The sequence below is a fragment of the Podarcis erhardii genome (genome assembly GCF_964252035.2).
Source record: "Podarcis erhardii genome assembly, chromosome: 2".
NCBI classification, from domain to species: Eukaryota; Metazoa; Chordata; class Lepidosauria; order Squamata; family Lacertidae; genus Podarcis; species Podarcis erhardii.
The window spans coordinates 29,908,064-29,925,838 of NC_138498.1; the positions used below are offsets into that span (position 1 = coordinate 29,908,064).

The window sequence follows — 17,775 nt, forward strand, 5'->3', positions numbered from 1 at the left end:
TTCAGACATAGCAATGTCTGTCTGCTAAACCATGTTTAGTGGGACCCAGAACTATGTCTTTGTGTTCTTTCCTTGAGATAGACAGATAGAAAGATAGGCTTTACTGTCCATTCTAGCTCAGTAGCAAACACTGGTTAAAGCCATTGTCCGAGTGCCTATCTTTATACAGCCAAAATGGCACTATCCACACAAACAAGAGAAAGGTATCAGCAGCATTTAAAAGGGTTTTTTAAAAAAATAAAAATAAAAAATAAAAATCCCCTTCAATGAGGACTGAGAATGATCACTGGGTACAGAACAGTGACCGACTGTTGGAAGAAACCCAGAGGAATGGGAAATATAATGGAGCAGCACTCCACACATTTATTTATTTATTATTTTTTTGCAGGCCCCACCTGTTAGGTAAGTGAGCAAGTCAAGCTCATTGATCTTGCAGAGCTACAAAAGCAGGCTACCTTTCCAAAGACCCAACGCCTTGGAAGGTTTTCACCCTTTCTTGGTACTTTTGCCATTAGGACTCTTATACTTGAAGGAGTGTCTTCAGCCCAGACACTGAGGTCCAGCTCCAAGGGCCTTCTGGTGGTTATCTCATTGTGAGAAGTGAAATGACAGGGAACCAGGCAATCAGAAGGCCGGTGGAGAGGGCCAGAAGGAAAGATGATTGAAGGAAGCTGAACGAGAGAACATGGAAGGCCAAGCCTTGTTGAGGCTGAGGAATGCAACCTTAGAAGTTAAATAAAGGGCAGCAGCATGGGATTGTCTCTCTGGCATCACCCAACTACCAGGATCGGGAAGGAGCATTCTGTCCCATAACCCTTCCTCTGAGAACTGTCCCCAGCAGGATACTCCGCTGAAAACCAGATCTTCAGGTTTCCTGGTTTAAGCTCCATGATGCCTGACAATGTGACAAGTACAAAGAGGTAAGAAACCTGCTTCAAACTTAAACAATGCAATCTTTATTCCAAGCAACTGACATTTTTGCTTATCTGCTTACTAGTCAGAGGATTAACAATGCTCAGGAATGCCATAGAAGGGGGCCTGCTTGTGCGAAAGCAAAAGCCTTTGGAAACCTCTGAAGTGAGAGCTACATTTTGGCAGTTTCCAAATTCCATGGTATAAAGAGTTCCAGTGTCTGAACTGGTTGATCCTGATTCAGAACTCCACCTCGTTATTAATATTTATTGCTCAAACATATTGCTGTTTACATCGGTCACTCCCAACCCCTTGAGTTCAAAACACCATATCCCAGTTTCAGAGGGATGAGTCTTTCCACAGAGGAGAAACTTAATTGCTGCTTAAGGTCAAGTCCAGTTTGACAGCAATAAGAGGGCTCAGAAAGGACTCCCTTTGTTCTTGCCTTTAGCAACACTAACCAACTTAAGAGGATGTAGGCAGAGTTACATAACTCGGGAGAATGCTGGTATCTATGCATTGCCAAGTCTCACCATCTGGCACAGATGTTGCATAATAGAAGAAGCCTCTTGGGAGTGTTCAGACTATCACTACTCGTCGGTACACTGCTTTGTTTCAGAGATCCTGCCCCAACTCCTTAGAATATGTTGTCACCAACTGCCTTTGCGAGAAGCAAACATGCAATTGGTTTCGCTTAGTTGTAATTATCTAAAGGAGTGGTCACTACTGGATAAGAGGACTGGAACTCACCTTCCAGGTCACCAAGTCCATGACTCCACTAAAAGCTAAAACATTATCAACATTATCACAGAGCCCGCCCGCCCTGTGTTTCACAGAAAATAAAGAATGAAGTCTTTCGCACAACATCTGCAACTTCATCCTTTGAACTGGAGCTGCCAGGGATTGGGACCTGGGAGTGTTCTGAATGCAAAGCACATGGGCATGGGTAGATCTCCATATTGAATTTCCCAGTTCTCCCCTACTGCCCACACCCAAAAAATCACAACCACAGAAAGCAGGCAACTTGGACTAGACATGAGAAATTGGTATAGGAAGTGCATGCTTTTTAACTTTCCCTAAACAGAGGCACTGAACCTTGTGTGTCCCCCTGTTTTAATCATCACAGGGATATTGTGGTTTGTTCCTGGGGACTTTTTATTTTTCTCATGGCTTATTACTGGTATTTACACTACCACTATCATGCTGGAAGCCAGTCTAGCTACACCTTAATTTTTCCACAGGTGCCATGCTCCCAGAAAGTTTCTTATTAAGCTGAAGTGCTTTGTCAAGTCCAGAGATGATTCTGCCTTTTACCTCTTCTGCAGGTAATGAACCATGTAATACATTCAAAGAAATACAGAAAGTGGCCATAAGGCAACTTTCAGTGAAGCGAACGTTAGTACTTACTCTGGTAAGTTCCTTCTCTGTAGGGAGAATTGGGACCCAGGATGTGGGTTTGTTTCTGCCTATCTCACCACTGGCACAAAGTCTTTTAAAAAAAACACCTTTGAGGATACTTCAGGGGAGAGACAAGCTCCTTGCTCCAGATCAACTGATGCTTAAACAAGTACTGTAACTGTATAGTCATACAATAACAACTAAGGAATAGGAGAGGAACACAGTGATTTCAAAGGAACATGCCACCTCTGTTCACTACATGAAAGGAAAGGTTCTTTCTGGCCCCTTTAACTAGCACAAGTCAAGGGGAGAAGGGAAATAAACCTGATATGGGGTGAGAAGGCAAGAAAAGCTGGGAAGGAAAGATAGGAGGCCCCTGGACCTTGGGGGGAAAGTCTCATACTTCTCTGGGCAGAGATTCAGCGTCCGGTAGCATCCCCCATGCACACAGACGCACCTGGGACGGCCAGATCCCAATTCTCCCTACAGAGAAGGAACTTATCACAGTAAGTACCAACATTCACTTCTCCTTCTTCCGTAGATGAGCCGCCACAGTTATCAACACCTTTGAGAAGGTTCTCGGACTTTGGGCCAATTCCAGAGCCAGACAGGTGTACTGATAATGATTGTTCTGGTATGCAAAATGCAGAAATTGGCAATTGGCTGAGTAAACTAGGATGTGGAGGCAAGCACTTTCCTGAGGCCCGCCCCCAGCCCCCGCGGCTGAAGGACCCTGATGGGTCTGTGGCAAGCGGGGGAAGGGGTCTCTGGTGGCCGCAGGCAAGCCCAAAGCCTGTCCTAGCCAGGCATTTCCACTCAGAGGTAACTGGAGGCATCCCTGGGGAAAGAAAAATCCCTCCCAAGATGGTGTTCCCATCTTTTTCTTTTGCTGTGCCTAGAGCAGGCAAGAGACCCTTAGTGGAGGCAAGGAATGGAATTGCAACAAGAGGTTTGTCTCTCCCCTGAAGTATCCTTGTGGCGTTTGCCCTCCTATGTGTGTGACATCATACTGGGTTCATAGCAAAAGAGTTAACTAATTGTAAAATGACTAACCAATGGGAACCCAGGGGGCAGTGTTAACTGTGTATAAGGTTTAAGCACAGAGGGTTTTTTTTAGAGAGTTAGAGTTGTTGAGAAGACAGTCTGGAGTTAGAAGAGACAGAAGATAAGTCTGTGGGTTGGGCTAGTCTGGTGTGAGAGAGTGAGAGAATTTGTTAAGAGGAGTCAGTCAAACAGTTCAGATAATCAGTAGGAAGGTAGAGGCCGGTAAAGAAACTAAAGTTAAGATACTGACAGGAATATTATCTGAGAAACCAAAACTTGTTAATGTTTGTAAAATAAACTTGTTTTTTGGTTCACTTTTAACAACTGACTGGACTCAGTGTTTTACCAGTGAGTAACTGGTTGGTGGCAGCGGGGAAGCGAGCACAGTGGTGGCACAGGGATCAATAGACCGTTAAACGTCCGGGGACCCTGTGTGATCGCCACAATCCTCAAAGTTTTTTGTTTATTTAGAAAGACTTTCTGCCAGTGACGAGATGGGCGGAGACAAACCCACATCATGGATCCCAATTCTTTCCTATGGGAGAAAGTAAAAGAAGTCTTGCAATGTATTAGTACAGGAATGGAAAGCCCGTGGCTGTCTAGATGCTGCTAGACTACAACTCCCATCATTCTTGACCATAGTCTATGTTGGCTGGGACTAATGGTTGTTGGATGCAGACCAAAGGAGTGCCCACCTGGCTGGATCAGGCCAAAGGCCCACCTTGACCAGCTTTCTCCTCCAAATGGCAGCTGGCCTAGAACATCTTTCAGCGACTCTACAGCCACACAGAGCGGAAGACTGCAAAGGGGGTGGGGAACTGGATTTGACCAGTGGGCCAGATTCTTATCCTGTCCAATCCCTACAGCCAAGTGTCGCAAGCAGGCGGAGCTGCCTACCAGCAAATCAACCAGTGCCATAATGCCACCAGAAATCAAGCTGTGTGGGCCGTGGAATTCCTGCTTTGGAGGAGAGTTTTGTGTGTTTGAGCCCCATGTTGGGCAAAATATTCTTGTATTGCAGCAGGGAGTTCAACTGATGACTTTCAGGGTCCCTTCCAGCTCTACCATTTGATGATTCCTTCTCTACAAATCCAGGATTTTATGATTCCAGGAATAACTGGAGAGCCTTGGGTTCCCCATCCCAGGATTAGTGGATTGACTTTTGTCAGTCCTCATCCATCCATTTTAGTACAAGCACAGTACACACTGAGCAAAAATTTGTTAGCAGATAATTAAGCCAAATTGCAAAGCGGACCATATCACAACACAGAATGTGGCATTCCTAGTGATGCAGCCATACCCTTTGCATAACATTTCCTGGGATGAGCACAGTTTCAGCCAGAGGCATGAAGGGGTGATCATAAAGCATGACATATACAAAGTGGCATAACTATAGCCTGGGGGCAGGGGCGGGCTCTCTTCTGTCAACCTGCATATCCCCCTCTAGCTGCCAGGATGTGACAGCCACCCACCGTTCTAATTTAGCTTCATTTGAAAAAGAATCTCTCTTCTTCCCTCTGGACTTTGAGATAATAAGGCAATCAGCTGTTTTGCTTGGGCTGACATTTACTGCATCTGATGTGCAGCAAGTCATGATCAGGAATTCTGGCTACACTCATCCAAAGCAAAGAAAGATTAAGTGGAAAGATGAAGGTTTTTTCAAATAAATGCCAGGATGAAGCAGCCCACTGCTCTTAACACGTGAAAATGTCTTATTTTCAAAGTCAAACTGGGTAGAAGTTTCCAATAATGGCAAAGCTGAGATATAGCTCCCTGAACAGACCATTAAATTACAAACTTATTATGAAGGGTGGGGGTCATTTTCCTACTCTTAATTCTGGGTATACATAATATATAACCCCCAATGTTGTGATTATACTCACAGAAAACTCTAGTGCACTTTTAAACATTGTGAATAGGATGACGAATTCGCATCTCTCCTTGGTGTACATTTCTGATGCGCTGCAGATGCAAATTTTCAGAAAGCACCAGCAGAGGTGATAAGACTCCTATCGGTGCCACAATGCTATCTGTTCTGTTACAAAGAAGTCCACCAGGATGAGTCACAGTAGAGAGGGAGGTGGGATTACGTTGGCGGTAGGTGCCAAGCTTTCTCCATCTCCCCCTGTAATTATTCCACATGTGTAGGCAAGCCAATTGTGGTGGCAGCAGTGGTGAAGGGGAGGCTGACAGCTCCTTCCACTACCTCATTAAGTGTAATCATTCCGAGGGAGAGCTCTGGTAATCGCAGTTCTCTAGAATCAGAGCTGTTTTAAGAAGGGTGGCTTAGGAAAGACTACCATGTGGAAGCAGAAAGCTGAAGCTCATCTGATATGTGGAACGATACGTGCTGCAGAAAGCAGCTGGTTTCCTAACTGCATCCCCAACAAAGGAGGGAAGGCAGCTAAGTATTGCTGTAGCCTTCCTTAGAATACCAGGTTCAGCTACAGCATAGTTAAAGGTAAAGGGACCCCCGGACAATTAAGTCCAGTCGCGGACGACTCTGGGGTTGTGGCGCTCATCTCGCTTTACAGGCCGAGGGAGCCGGCGTTTGTCCGCTTCCGCAGACAGTTTTTCCGGGTCATGTGGCCAGCATGACTAAGCGAAGCCAGAGCAGCACACGGAAATGCCGTTTACCTTCCCGCCCGAGTGGTACCTATTTATCTACTTGCACTTTGATGTGCTTTTGAACTGCTAGGTTGGCAGGAGCTGCGACCGAACAACGGGAGCTCACCCTGGAGCGGGGATTCGAACCGCCAACCTTAGTGAGCACTACATGGGAGAAGCGAGACCAGTAGACCAGGAGTCAACATGGGCCTTTGTCATTTTTGGAGTATGCTCCAAACCACACCAATGCCAACAATCAAATATATTGTATGTAGAAGCGCCTTTTCTTCCATCCATGTACAACATTTAACTTTTGCTTCTGCAACATATCACTGGAACACAAGAGAAAGAACATATAGGTATATTTGAGAGAGGAGCATAGCATAGTACTGGCTAACCCAAATCAAACAGAACACATGAAGAGTTTGGAGACCATAAAAGAATAACAGTAGCCAGAAACTCTAATAGAGATGGAGTCAAGCCTTCTGTTCTCTCTAGCATTCCTGATCCTGGAGACCCATGCTAAGGTCCATGAATTGATTCCACCAAGGTCTTAATAGGACCACTGTTGGGGGGGGTGAGAAAAGGGAGTGGTCTACGTTAGATCTTGCTAGATAAACAGACTTCAGAGTAAAGGTTCAGGAGAACTGCTGAAAGATCCCACATTACACCATTTACACAAGATTGTCTTCCCTCTCTAGAATGATCAGCTATTGATAAAAATCCAGCTGGTGTCACTCAATATAGAAAGATTACTGTCTGAAGAGACCATCTAGGTATCCTTGCCATGGATTTCTGAACGCAGCTATCCAAGTGAAGCAATCAACCCTAGAAGGCATACCACGACCAAATGCTATCATGATAAACGGAAAGCCAAGAGCAAGATGAAATGCAACAGATTACCGGAAACAGACAAATTCACTGCCAGTCTAACAAGCTTAGAAGAGAACTTTCCATCTGGCAAGCTGCACATTCTGTTCCTACCTCCTGTAGAAGTTAGGATCACCCTTATGGCTTGCATAAGTTGGATCTGTTAGTCTTTCTGACTGAAACCATCCTCACTAAAGCTTATGGTGACTTCCAACCAGAATAAAGGATGCTCCGTAAAGTAGTCCTACAGATGACCATACAGTTGAGGGAAATGGCTTTCTCTTTAGGATCAAAATATTGGGTAGTATTCAACTAGGTTTTAACTAAAGGTAGACCCATTGAAATTAATGAGAAGTTAATGAATTTAACTAAGGGCTCGTCTACATTTCCGCTTGTCCCTTGCCTAGAAAGTATGGGTCCAAGTGGTTTTCCACTTTGTCACATGCTTTCTAGGCACAGGTCTGAGCAGTTTTGCCTTTGCCCCACTGCTTTCCCCCGAGAAAATACACTCTTTAGTGCGAAATTGGAACAAATGGCAATCATCTGAAAACCCAGTTGCTGCTTGGTCTAATTTAGCAGCGAGGCAAACGGAGGGGTGGATATGCCCAAAGTTAGATTCATTAATTTCAATCAGTCTGCTTTGAAGAAAACATAATTGAATATCACCCGGTGCTTCCTTCCCGATTTCCAGTCTTTACCTCAGAAGTGTCAGTAGTTATTCACTCTCTGCTCTTATAAAGCCTACACTATGGCACACCCGCAACAGGTCCCGGCCACATATCTAACACACCCAGAAAGAGAAGAGCTCTCATTAGAACATAACAAACAGCATTCACAAAGTGTCAATGGATTACAAAATGCAGGGTTTATTTTTAACTCTTTTTAATTCCCTGACAAACATATGACATGAACGTGTGAATCTCATTCAAAAAAAAAACAAAACTGGAATACCATCACATAAGAACTGGTAGCAAATTCCATCTTTACCATCTTTTGCAATTAGATAAACATAGCTTTTTAAGTCGTCATTAAACTTCAGAGATCATACACTCTGGAGCAGAACACCAACACATCCTTATATTTGCCTGTCTTATCTTAAGAACCTTATTTAAAGGAATTACATAAAGGACATAATTTGGCCAGAGCTGATTAACTGCTTTGGCTGAGAGATACACCGATGCTAGCAGAGGCAAATATGAGAATTAGTGTCCAACAATATGTGGAGGGCCACAGGTTCCCTACTTTCCAGTTTAAAAAGATTTGAATTATTTATTTTTAAAGTAGCAGAACAGCTATAGCATGACAAACAAAGACAAATCTCTATGCATATAACTGCTCACACACTAGGCAGAACAATATAAGTCAAGACATCATTTAGTTTGAATATTTGGCGGCAAATATATCAGGGTGCCATGGAACCATGGTGTCATTTCTACAAAGACACCAAACAAAATAACAGTCTTGAATGAGTTTCTCACATGGTCTATTTCATGGCTGGATGGCTATTCTTAGCTTTGAGGCGGAAATAAGATTGTGCCAAATCCTGGAGCCATTTGCATTATTCTCCAAAAACAAACAAACAACTGGAGTTCAGACAAAAGGCATGGAACTATTACCTTACACCCCTAAACTCGCACATATTACGAGGTGCAATGTTACAAAAGACCAGGGTTTCTTTTGATCTTCCTAACCAATATGGACTAAGAACGGAAAGTGTCTTTGCTTTTTATAATTATCATCTGCCATGTTACTGCACAGAATTCATCATCTTTTGTTGAAATCTGTTCCTGTACTTAACATGCATAAATAGCAGAAGAAGAAAGCAAACAGGACTTTCACACAGTAAGCCAAACCTGAGCATTTCAACGGCCCCCTATTATTGGCTGAAGTCCAATCACTGTGTTACAGTACAAACAAGTTCATGGGTTTGACCCTCAGTGCATTACACTCAATGTTCTATCAGCTATGTTTCAGGCATGCTGTAAACTTCCAAAGTGTATACGATCATGAACAGCAGATGGTTGTAGACATTGCCTTTCAAACTGTAACTCTGATGATTTCACAGAAATATCAACAACTAGAAGGGAAAAAAATGACGGAAGGATGCTGTTGATTCCAGCTCAGACCTCCCCTTCTTCTGTTAAGTGTTTTGCTTAACCTTTTAACTTCCATTCCTAACTATAACCAAAGCTACATAAGGGTAACTGTCCCTGCCTACATTCCCTGCCCAAACTGGCTCTGAGAGAGTGGGGAGAACCCACAGAAAAGCATGCAAGGGGGAAGAGAGGGTGGGTCATTCCATCTGGCAAACAGAAAAGCTTGCACTGATGGAACAATGCTCAAAGTGCTACACTGAATTCCTCCCATGTACATTACATTACTTTGTAAAGTACCATGTATGGCTAATGACAGAGCGGAAGCAACAATTGGTATGTCCCCATCTTTAACAGCCTGCAAGAAACTAAAACTAAACATTGGCTATTTTGGATGGGTGTTACTGTATACCTAAATTGTAGAGTTGGAAGGTACCCTAAGAGTGATCGGTCCAACCCCCTGCAATACAGGAATCTTAGCTAAAGCATCCATGACAGAAGGCCATCCAACCTCTGCTTAAAAACCTCCAAGGAAGGAGAGTCAACCACCTCCCGAGGAAGTCCATTCCACTGTTGAGCAGTTCTTACTGCCAGAAAGTTCTTTCTGATGTTTAGTCAGAATCTCATTGCTTGTAATTTGGATCCATTGGTTTGGGTCCTAGGCTCTGGAGCAGGCGCTTGCTCCATCCTCCATGTGACAGCCCTTTAGATATTTGAAGATGACTATCATGTTTACCAGGCTAAACATACCCAACTCCCTCAACTGTTCCTCATAAGGTTTGGTTTCCAGACCCTTGATCATCTTGGTTGCCATTCTCTGAATGCCCTTCCAGCTTGTCAATACCCTTCTTAAATTGTGGGACCCAGTTTGGTGTCACCTGCAGATTTGTTGAGCATCTGCTCAATACCATCACCAAAGTTGCTTATAAAGATGTTGAACAACAATAAGCTCAGGACACAACCTTGTGGCATCCCTTGTGTCACTTTTTTCTAGGATGTTGAGGAACCATTAGTGAGCACTCTTAGGTGGATTTGAAGCTGGTTAACTGGCCAAACCCAGTTTGTGAAACCCATGCTGGGTCTTAGTAATGACAGCATCCTTTTCTAAGTGTTCACAGACCGGCTTTTTAATTATCTGTTCTAGGACTTTTCCTGGTATCGATGTCAAGCTCACTGGTCAATAGTTATCTAGGCCTAGATCATTTCAAACACTGCGAAAGATCCTTTCATTTGTAGCACTAATCACTATACACAGTGCTACAAATTCATTAGCTTTACTTGTGAAACCTGCTGTCATTTCAACCACATCCAATTTAATTGTTCAAAAGAATCTTGTACACTGGAAGAGTGATGTGAATTCTCTGATGGCACAATCCAGTGAACGTCTACTTGGGTATCAGCCCCATTGAATTCAGTGGGTCTTACTAAAATGTAAACATGCACAGGATTGAAGTCCCTGCAATCCAAGCCCAACAGAGATTGAAAGGTGATGGAGTTCTTCTTCCATACAATGGCCCTGCCTAGGTTTCCCTTTTTTATTATTTGTGGTAGAGAAGCTGTAGGCAATTCCCCCCTCTGATCCCAGTACAAAGACAGAATAAAGGGAGGCAAATAATTCTTAGAAATCTGCATCTGCCAAGTTAAATAATTCCAGTCCTTGCCAACACGGCAAGGACAAGAAAGATCACAATAGCCCTGTTCTTGAACTCCCAGAGAAATTGTTACCTTTGCTGCAAACATGCCATTAGCACAGCTCTTCAAAAGACAACAACTTTAACAGCAGCGACTATAATTCAGAAGCAATGGCCCTCAGAGGCCCCGGTGTTTTATTATTTCAGAGGACGGGCCGAATCCAGTTTACTTGTTCAGCTACATTTCTCTTCCTGTTTGCTTAGCTTAAGCACTCACAATCTTCAAGTCACCCAACTTGCCCCAGCTCACTTATTAGGGCAATCTTTCAACAAGAGACCATTCATTCAGACCGCAAGTGAAGAGTCTGCCAACATGATCTCCAACACAAGATTAACCGTTTTTTATGTAACTGGGACTAAAAATGTTTCAGCAAGCAGCAGCAGGGGTTTGATTAAATTTAAAACATGTCCCCATTAAGGCACAAGAGAACAAAGAGGTGTTGCTTCAGAATTAGCCTGCTATACATTAGAAAATAATCATCCTGGCCACAAATGTCATTGTGAGCTGTTACAGACAGGGTTAGGAGAAGATCTATGTAATCATGTAACTGATCCACATTTACCCCCTTATATGTTTACTGAACCTTCTGAAATGTAATGGTGGAATATTTAAAATGCAGTCAAACCAACAACTCATGTTTTGCTAAATAAGGCACATGATAGGAGCTGAAGTTCACAAAAGTTTTTCTATAAACTTGCTAGAGGGGGAGGGCATAGCTATATATTCTCCTACCTCCCTGGGCACCCCCTCTTCCTCTTCATCTCCTTCAGCTCTGCCAGCAATGCGAGAGCAACTGCTAAGTCTGAGCTACACGCCCAGTCTACATTTTAAGATAGACTTAAGTGCGTCTTTGTAACCGAATTACCATTTTAAGCCTGGCTGAACAAAGCTGCTGTATCTGTTACTCTTCAACAAAGAACACTTGCACTGTGAGTAAATGTTATTTTTACTTTTTACAATACTTGTTTGTGTAATTGTTGTTTTAAGGGGGAGAAAAGGGGGAAATCCAGTCTGCCTTAAAGCATCCTGGATTACTTAAACTAAAAGGCTAAAAACTAACCTATCTTAGCTTCCCTTTTAAGATGCAAAGGGGTGGCACCCTGTTGAACTTGCAAACATGAGGAAGGAAGGGTAACATCTAACAAATATATCTTCTCCTAGCATCTATTCACACCCCAACAGGAGTAAGTATTGCATAGTGTCTCCCGTATTCTCCTTTTGTACAGAATGCCTCACCTATGTCCCTTCTACTAACAACTGGCCATGCAAACTAACAGGGAATCCAAGGCTATGCACACATCATGTAGTACTGCATCAAGAGACCCACTGGTGCAGTATAATGAATAAGTCTGATTTGGAAAATCCCTAGTTCAAATCTTGTTCTTGGGTAAACTTCTCTTAAACTCAGCTTTTACCCACCAGCAATTTGGGACTTATAGTATTGGCCTAACGTATACTTGCCAAGAATTACGCAGCTATGACAAACAGGTCTAAATGCTTTAAACACACTTTACAAATGCTAAATTACCATCTATCATCATTAACACAGGGATACACCCAAAGGTAACATCCACTGAAGTTCTTTTGAAAATTAGCTGCCCATGAAAGGGAGCCAAGAGGAAATGTGTTGTAAGAGGACACAAACCACGGTCAACAATGAGGTCACTTGTGAAGATGTGTTCATAAAGCTAGAGAAATTAATGAACAAGTGGTAACTGCCCAAAAGAGAGCTCCTTCCAGCATGTCCAGAGGGATGTAACCTCATGCTCTGTGTAGCTCAGAGAATATCTGTGGTATTTGCATAGCCTTACCCCTATTCCAGGGACACGGATGGCACTGTGGGTTAAACCACAGAGCCTAGGACTTGCCGATCAGAAGGTCGGCGGTTCGAAACCCTGCCGTTGCTCGGTCCCTGCTCCTGCCAACCTAGCAGTTCGAAAGCACGTCAAAGTGCAAGTAGATAAATAGGTACCGCTCCAGCAGGAAGGTAAACGGTGTTTCTGTGCACTGCTCTGGTTCGCCAGAAGCGGCTTAGTCATGCTGGCCACATGACCTGGAAGCTGTACACTGGCTCCCTCAGCCAGTAAAGCGAGATGAGCGCCGCAAACCCAGAGTTGGCCACGACTGGACCTAATGGTCAGGGGTCCCTTTACCTTTACCCCTATTCCTAGTTGTCGTAGGTATTGCCATAGTGCTAACCTCTCTTCTGTCCATCTACCATATACAATGTAGTCATCTACAGCTGTTTTTAATAAAAATTACTGCAACTGGGTCTCTCAGCTCCAGGCTCAACACCACCAGTGCTGACAATACAATTGGATTACCACAACTATTGCCATGGAGTGTGAAGTGACCAGATCCTACCAATGAAAACAACTTGTGAAATGCATAGTGCGGCTGTTTTCCAGCTGAAGCTACACTAGTCAAGTGCAATGACACACTTTAGTTGATAGTATAAAAAAAGGACAGCATGTGGATGGTTGTTAACAGTACTTGTGCCGGGAGAACGAGCATTTTGAAGTTTACAGCAAGCATATCCAACTAATTTTTCCTATAATTAAAGAAGGATTCTTGACTCTTCAAGATACAGATGTGGCAGCCTAGTATTAGATAGATTTGAGTTAAGAACAAACACAATATTCTGTACTTGGCAAGTGAGGCAGAAACACCCCTCTTTTGCCTCACTAGCTGCAAAGTAGCAGTGACACATAATTGTGCTGCGGTTCCAGACTCCTAAAGAAACAAAGGGTTCATACCAAATATCGCACAGAGCTCTCTGTAACTAGGCCAGTCCCCCAGTAAGCCAGGAATGGAGAATCTGTGACCCTTCAGGTGTTGGTGGACTTCAACACCCATCATCCCCAACCATTGGCCATGCTAGCTGGGGCTAATGGGATATGGGGGATCATAGGTCCACCCCCTCCATCACCTCCAATGTAAGCCATTGGCAGATCCCATAGCTATCATCAGACTCTTTATGGACGAGGGGATGTATATACCGCATGCCTATGGCTGTAAAAGTAGAATTTCATCACATCCAAAGAGCTGCTTAGGTCCATGCATTGGCCACTCTTCTTTGAACAGTTTCCATATCACAAACAGCTTTCGAAATTCCCACACCCATCCCCAGTTTCAAAAGCACTTTGCCATGCAGCTTGGGACAGTCTGAGATGATTACTCCTGGCCCATCTATGAAACAAAGAAATTTATCAGCCTGTTCATAACAATAATAATGTGCAAGGGGAAGGGGAAAATGAGTGGGAGATAGATTCACTCTCTCATCAAATAAATAATTTTCAATGGCTAAGGATGGCTCTCATATATCAAGCAATGCACAAAGGCGGGGCACAAGAGAGAGAAAAATGACAAGAAAGGCAGCTTTAAGACATCCTGCAAGGTTAAATGGTGCGAGCCTAATAATTGAGGCACTTCATGCTTTTCACAGATAACTTAATGTTGTAATCATTTAAAGAGAGGAACAGAGGCTGCAGAGACTGACCCCAGACAATAGTGCAACTGGCTCTAGTTTAATGCATGAGAGCCCGCATTACATTCTCAAGTTAGCAAGACTTTATTAAGAGTTGCTCATAAGGCCTAGTGGAGCAGAACCATTTTAATTTACCCTCGTTCTTACAGCAGAAGAATATTTTCAGTTAGCTGTCAAACTCAAAAGATAGGGAGAGGGGAAATATTTCAGAGCTTCACTAATCCCCAACAGAACCACAGCCATAGAACTAATTACGGTCCTAACAATAAGGTTGCTTGTGGAAGTGTGCCTAACTTAAAAACAAAGGCCAAGGGTATTTCAAAGCATATAAAAATTGGCCCAAATTAGCCACTCAAGACAAACATGGAATCTGATATAGGTCAGCTTCAGCCCCCCTTTGAGCCTTTATGACAAAACGGAAACTGCTCCATTGTCTCTGGGTGCCACTGGGAGCAAGGGGAGCAAATATTTACATGAGAAATTCCAATACTCTGTGCTCCATGCGCAACATAGGAGGTACACTTCTTGTTCCAGGTGATATGAAGCCAGAAGCACTACATCAACAACACCATCTGTACACATAGGTGACAATTCCTGCATCTGAAATATGTGCAGGTGGGAGAACATTTACGTGTGGCATAGGCATTGGGGAAATCAGGCTTGCACTGTGCAACAGCACCTCTACTATTTTATTTTTTTAAAAAAAACAGAACACCATGTACATATGCCTTGGGACAACAGATTTTGAACAACTGCCCAGAAATTATCAAGTAACTGGTGTGTGTTTACTGAGGGACACGTGCTTTTGAATGGCATGATATTTAACTAGATATTATCCCAGCATAAGTGAACATAATATTGGCCAATTTTGTATGACAATATCTGAAAATAACACACACAGAGACACATACACGTACGTTAAGGGCCTCTATCAATCCAGGGCCCCTTTAACTCAAGTAGTTCTTTCTTTCTATTGTTTTTCGTTTACTTAAACAGACTCAAACATTTTACATGAGCCAGGAGATTAAATCTTAGGATAAAAAGGAAAGTGTGACATTATTTAAAGCAAGAAACAGTTTATTTAGGTACCACCTGCCTCCATCTAATATACCACGCTGATTTGACCTAGCAGAGAAGTAGTTTAGCAAAGGAACATTTATAATTAAAACTATTCAACAGAAGCCTTAGAATATCTACTTAGAAAGCCATGAACAGCTGCAAAGAACTCCAAGTCTCCAAATTCAGAAGAACCCAACAGTTTCAGAGTTAAAGACACCCTAGCAAATCGATGGATCTCTCTAGAATTAATGGAAAGATCATGTCTGAAGATGCCCTTAAAATTTTTAAGCCGTACAAAACACATATACCTGTACTTAGGGGGAAATAATTCTGATTTCTTCTCCATTCTCATCTATTCTCTTTCCTCTGTTACAGGCTGCAATCCTGCACACGTTTACCTTGGCATGACTAACACTGAAATGAGTAGGACCGACTTCCAAGTAAGTCAAGGATTGTGTGTAGGATTATTTTGTGAATTATCCTTTGTGAATTACCCTTGCCCAGGATAGGAACTGTCCAGAATCTAGTATAGGAGACCAGATTTACATATAAGAGAAAAAAATTATTATTTTTTTAAAAAGACTCCTACACACAAGTCACCTGTCAGCTCTGCCCTTACATAAGACATCTTCCTATACGCATTTTAGAACAAAACCAATTTGTTTCCCCTATTTAGAAAGCAAGGGGGGGGGGAATAGGCTAAACATGATAGCATGGGAGGGAAGGAACCTTATTTAAAAATGAATAAACAGTACTTTCATAATAATATCTGACAAAGAGAAAGCAAATTATTGCTTCAGGCCAATCTAACTAGCATTAGCCAGTCAGAATACGGTAATTAACAAGTTAAGATACTGGTACTGTATTTGCCCTACAAACAGGGATTCTTTTGAAACAAATCCAGTACTGTACTAAAAACAAACTCATTTTGGAAAAAAGGGGGTTAGGAGAAAAGTTGCTGGTTTGCTTTTTGCTTTTTTTTTTTTTTTAATAAATGACTCTCCTATTTGGGGCTCCTTTTCTCCGGAGAAGTGTACAACACACACTCCTCACCAAGTGCTTTGCAAAACTCTCTCGCCTTAGGAAGTATGATATTCTAGCCATCTCCACCTTATAACCTCAGAGGAAAGCAGTATTAAATTAAGGAGTTCGAGACAGGGTTGGGGCGGCGGAGGAAGGAGCTTCCCGTAGTTACAAAACGATCAGTATAAAGAGGACTATCTCCACACTTGGACGGATACAGAAGAAGGCAACCAAGGCACTCTTGTTATGCAAGCCAGGTGTTTTAAAATCATTTGTTTCCAGGGCAAAAAAAGGGAGGGCGCTTAGAACCACCCGGTGAATCCCCAGGATAAATGAAATAACTAGAAATTCGATTGGGGGTGGGGAAGAGAAAGAAGAGAAATGTAGGTGAGAAGAGGGAGGAAGCGAGGAAAGCTACAAAATCTTGCAACAGGTGAGTGCCCCTCGGCAAGGCACACAAAGCAAAGCTGGCATGCAGCGCCAGCCCCGCTACCAGCCAGCGGCAGGGGGAAGGTGTGCGCAAAACGGGGAGTCCCGGTGCAGCTGAAGGGGGAGCAGGGAGAGGGAAAGGAAGAGGCTCGGAAGATGAAAGGCTGCTCCAGAAGCAAACAGTGCAGTGCAACGGAATGCAACGCTGACCTCCCCCGCACCCCCGGAGAGCTCCGGACGCTCAGATCTTACCTTGTAGACATTCTCGGTGATCCGATGCACCTCCTCCGAGCGCGACATGACGGTGCCGGGGGCTCCGGGAAGCACCATAGACCAAGGCAGGGGGCGCAGAGCTCAAGCCGAGAGCAGCGCGGGAGAAACCGGGAACGCTGCAGCTAAGATCCGAGTACGTTGCAGCGCGGCAGGGCAAGGCGCCGACGCTTTTATACCGCCTCCCAGAAGCCAGGCTCATCCCACGGCAAGCCGCCTCCGCCTCCGCCCGCCCCCGGCCCCGCCTGCTCTTGTATTGCTCTGCCCTGGCGGCAGCCTCTAGGAGCGCAGCCGGGGAAAGGCGGGGAATGAATGGGGAAGGAAGGCGGGGGGTGGGTGGGAGCGAGAGGCAGGGCTGGGGCAGCGAAGGGGCCGCGGGGAAGGACGGGCGGGAATCGCCGCTACCGGGTGTTGCTGGCACAAAAGCACACACATTCAGCCACGCATTGCCTGCATCCAGGGCAACAGCCGTCTGCTTCCCAGTCCACGCATGTCGGCGTGTCGGCGTCCCCGCCCGCTTCCAACCGAGCAGGGAGAAGGGCAACTCTGCCCTCACGCGCGATGCCTCACTCAGACACGCGCCCACCCACACGTGGGCGAGGAAGGCACATGAGGGAGTAGAAGCTGGCTCTGCCCCGACGCCCCCGCGCACTTCTTTAATGGGGAAAAGCAATGTTTACGGTCAGGTTATGTACTCGGACCACCTCAGAGAGGCACGCCAGCACTTAACTCGCTTTCTTCCTCTACCCCACCCCAACTCTCGCATGTGTTCACACATGGCGGCGGCAGCCATTGTTTTCTGCCAGCCCCCGCCGGCTTCCAGGTACACTGCTAAGGACAGATCCGCGGAGAAATTAAAGACAATGAAAGGGACGCGGGGGGACGACGACG

The 17,775-nt window shown here is 44.3% G+C and overlaps 1 protein-coding gene across 5 annotated transcripts in view; it reads right to left on the bottom strand.

Annotated features, from left to right (window-relative positions):
• The window catches only part of BAIAP2 (BAR/IMD domain containing adaptor protein 2), a 146,519-nt gene extending 129,421 nt beyond the window's left edge, over positions 1–17,098 (bottom strand). For 4 of the 5 annotated variants that reach the window (XR_014153302.1, XM_081849736.1, XM_081849739.1 and 1 more), the window contains exon 1: positions 16,867–17,097. Coding sequence is in view for 4 of the 5 variants with exons in the window: in XM_081849736.1 (XP_081705862.1) it covers positions 16,867–16,944 (78 nt within the window). In the remaining variant the exon portion in view is untranslated. Of the gene's footprint in view, positions 1–16,866 lie in introns of all 5 variants that reach the window. The other variant, XM_081849737.1, reaches the window with a different exon arrangement.
• Positions 17,099–17,775: the final 677 nt, after the last annotated feature.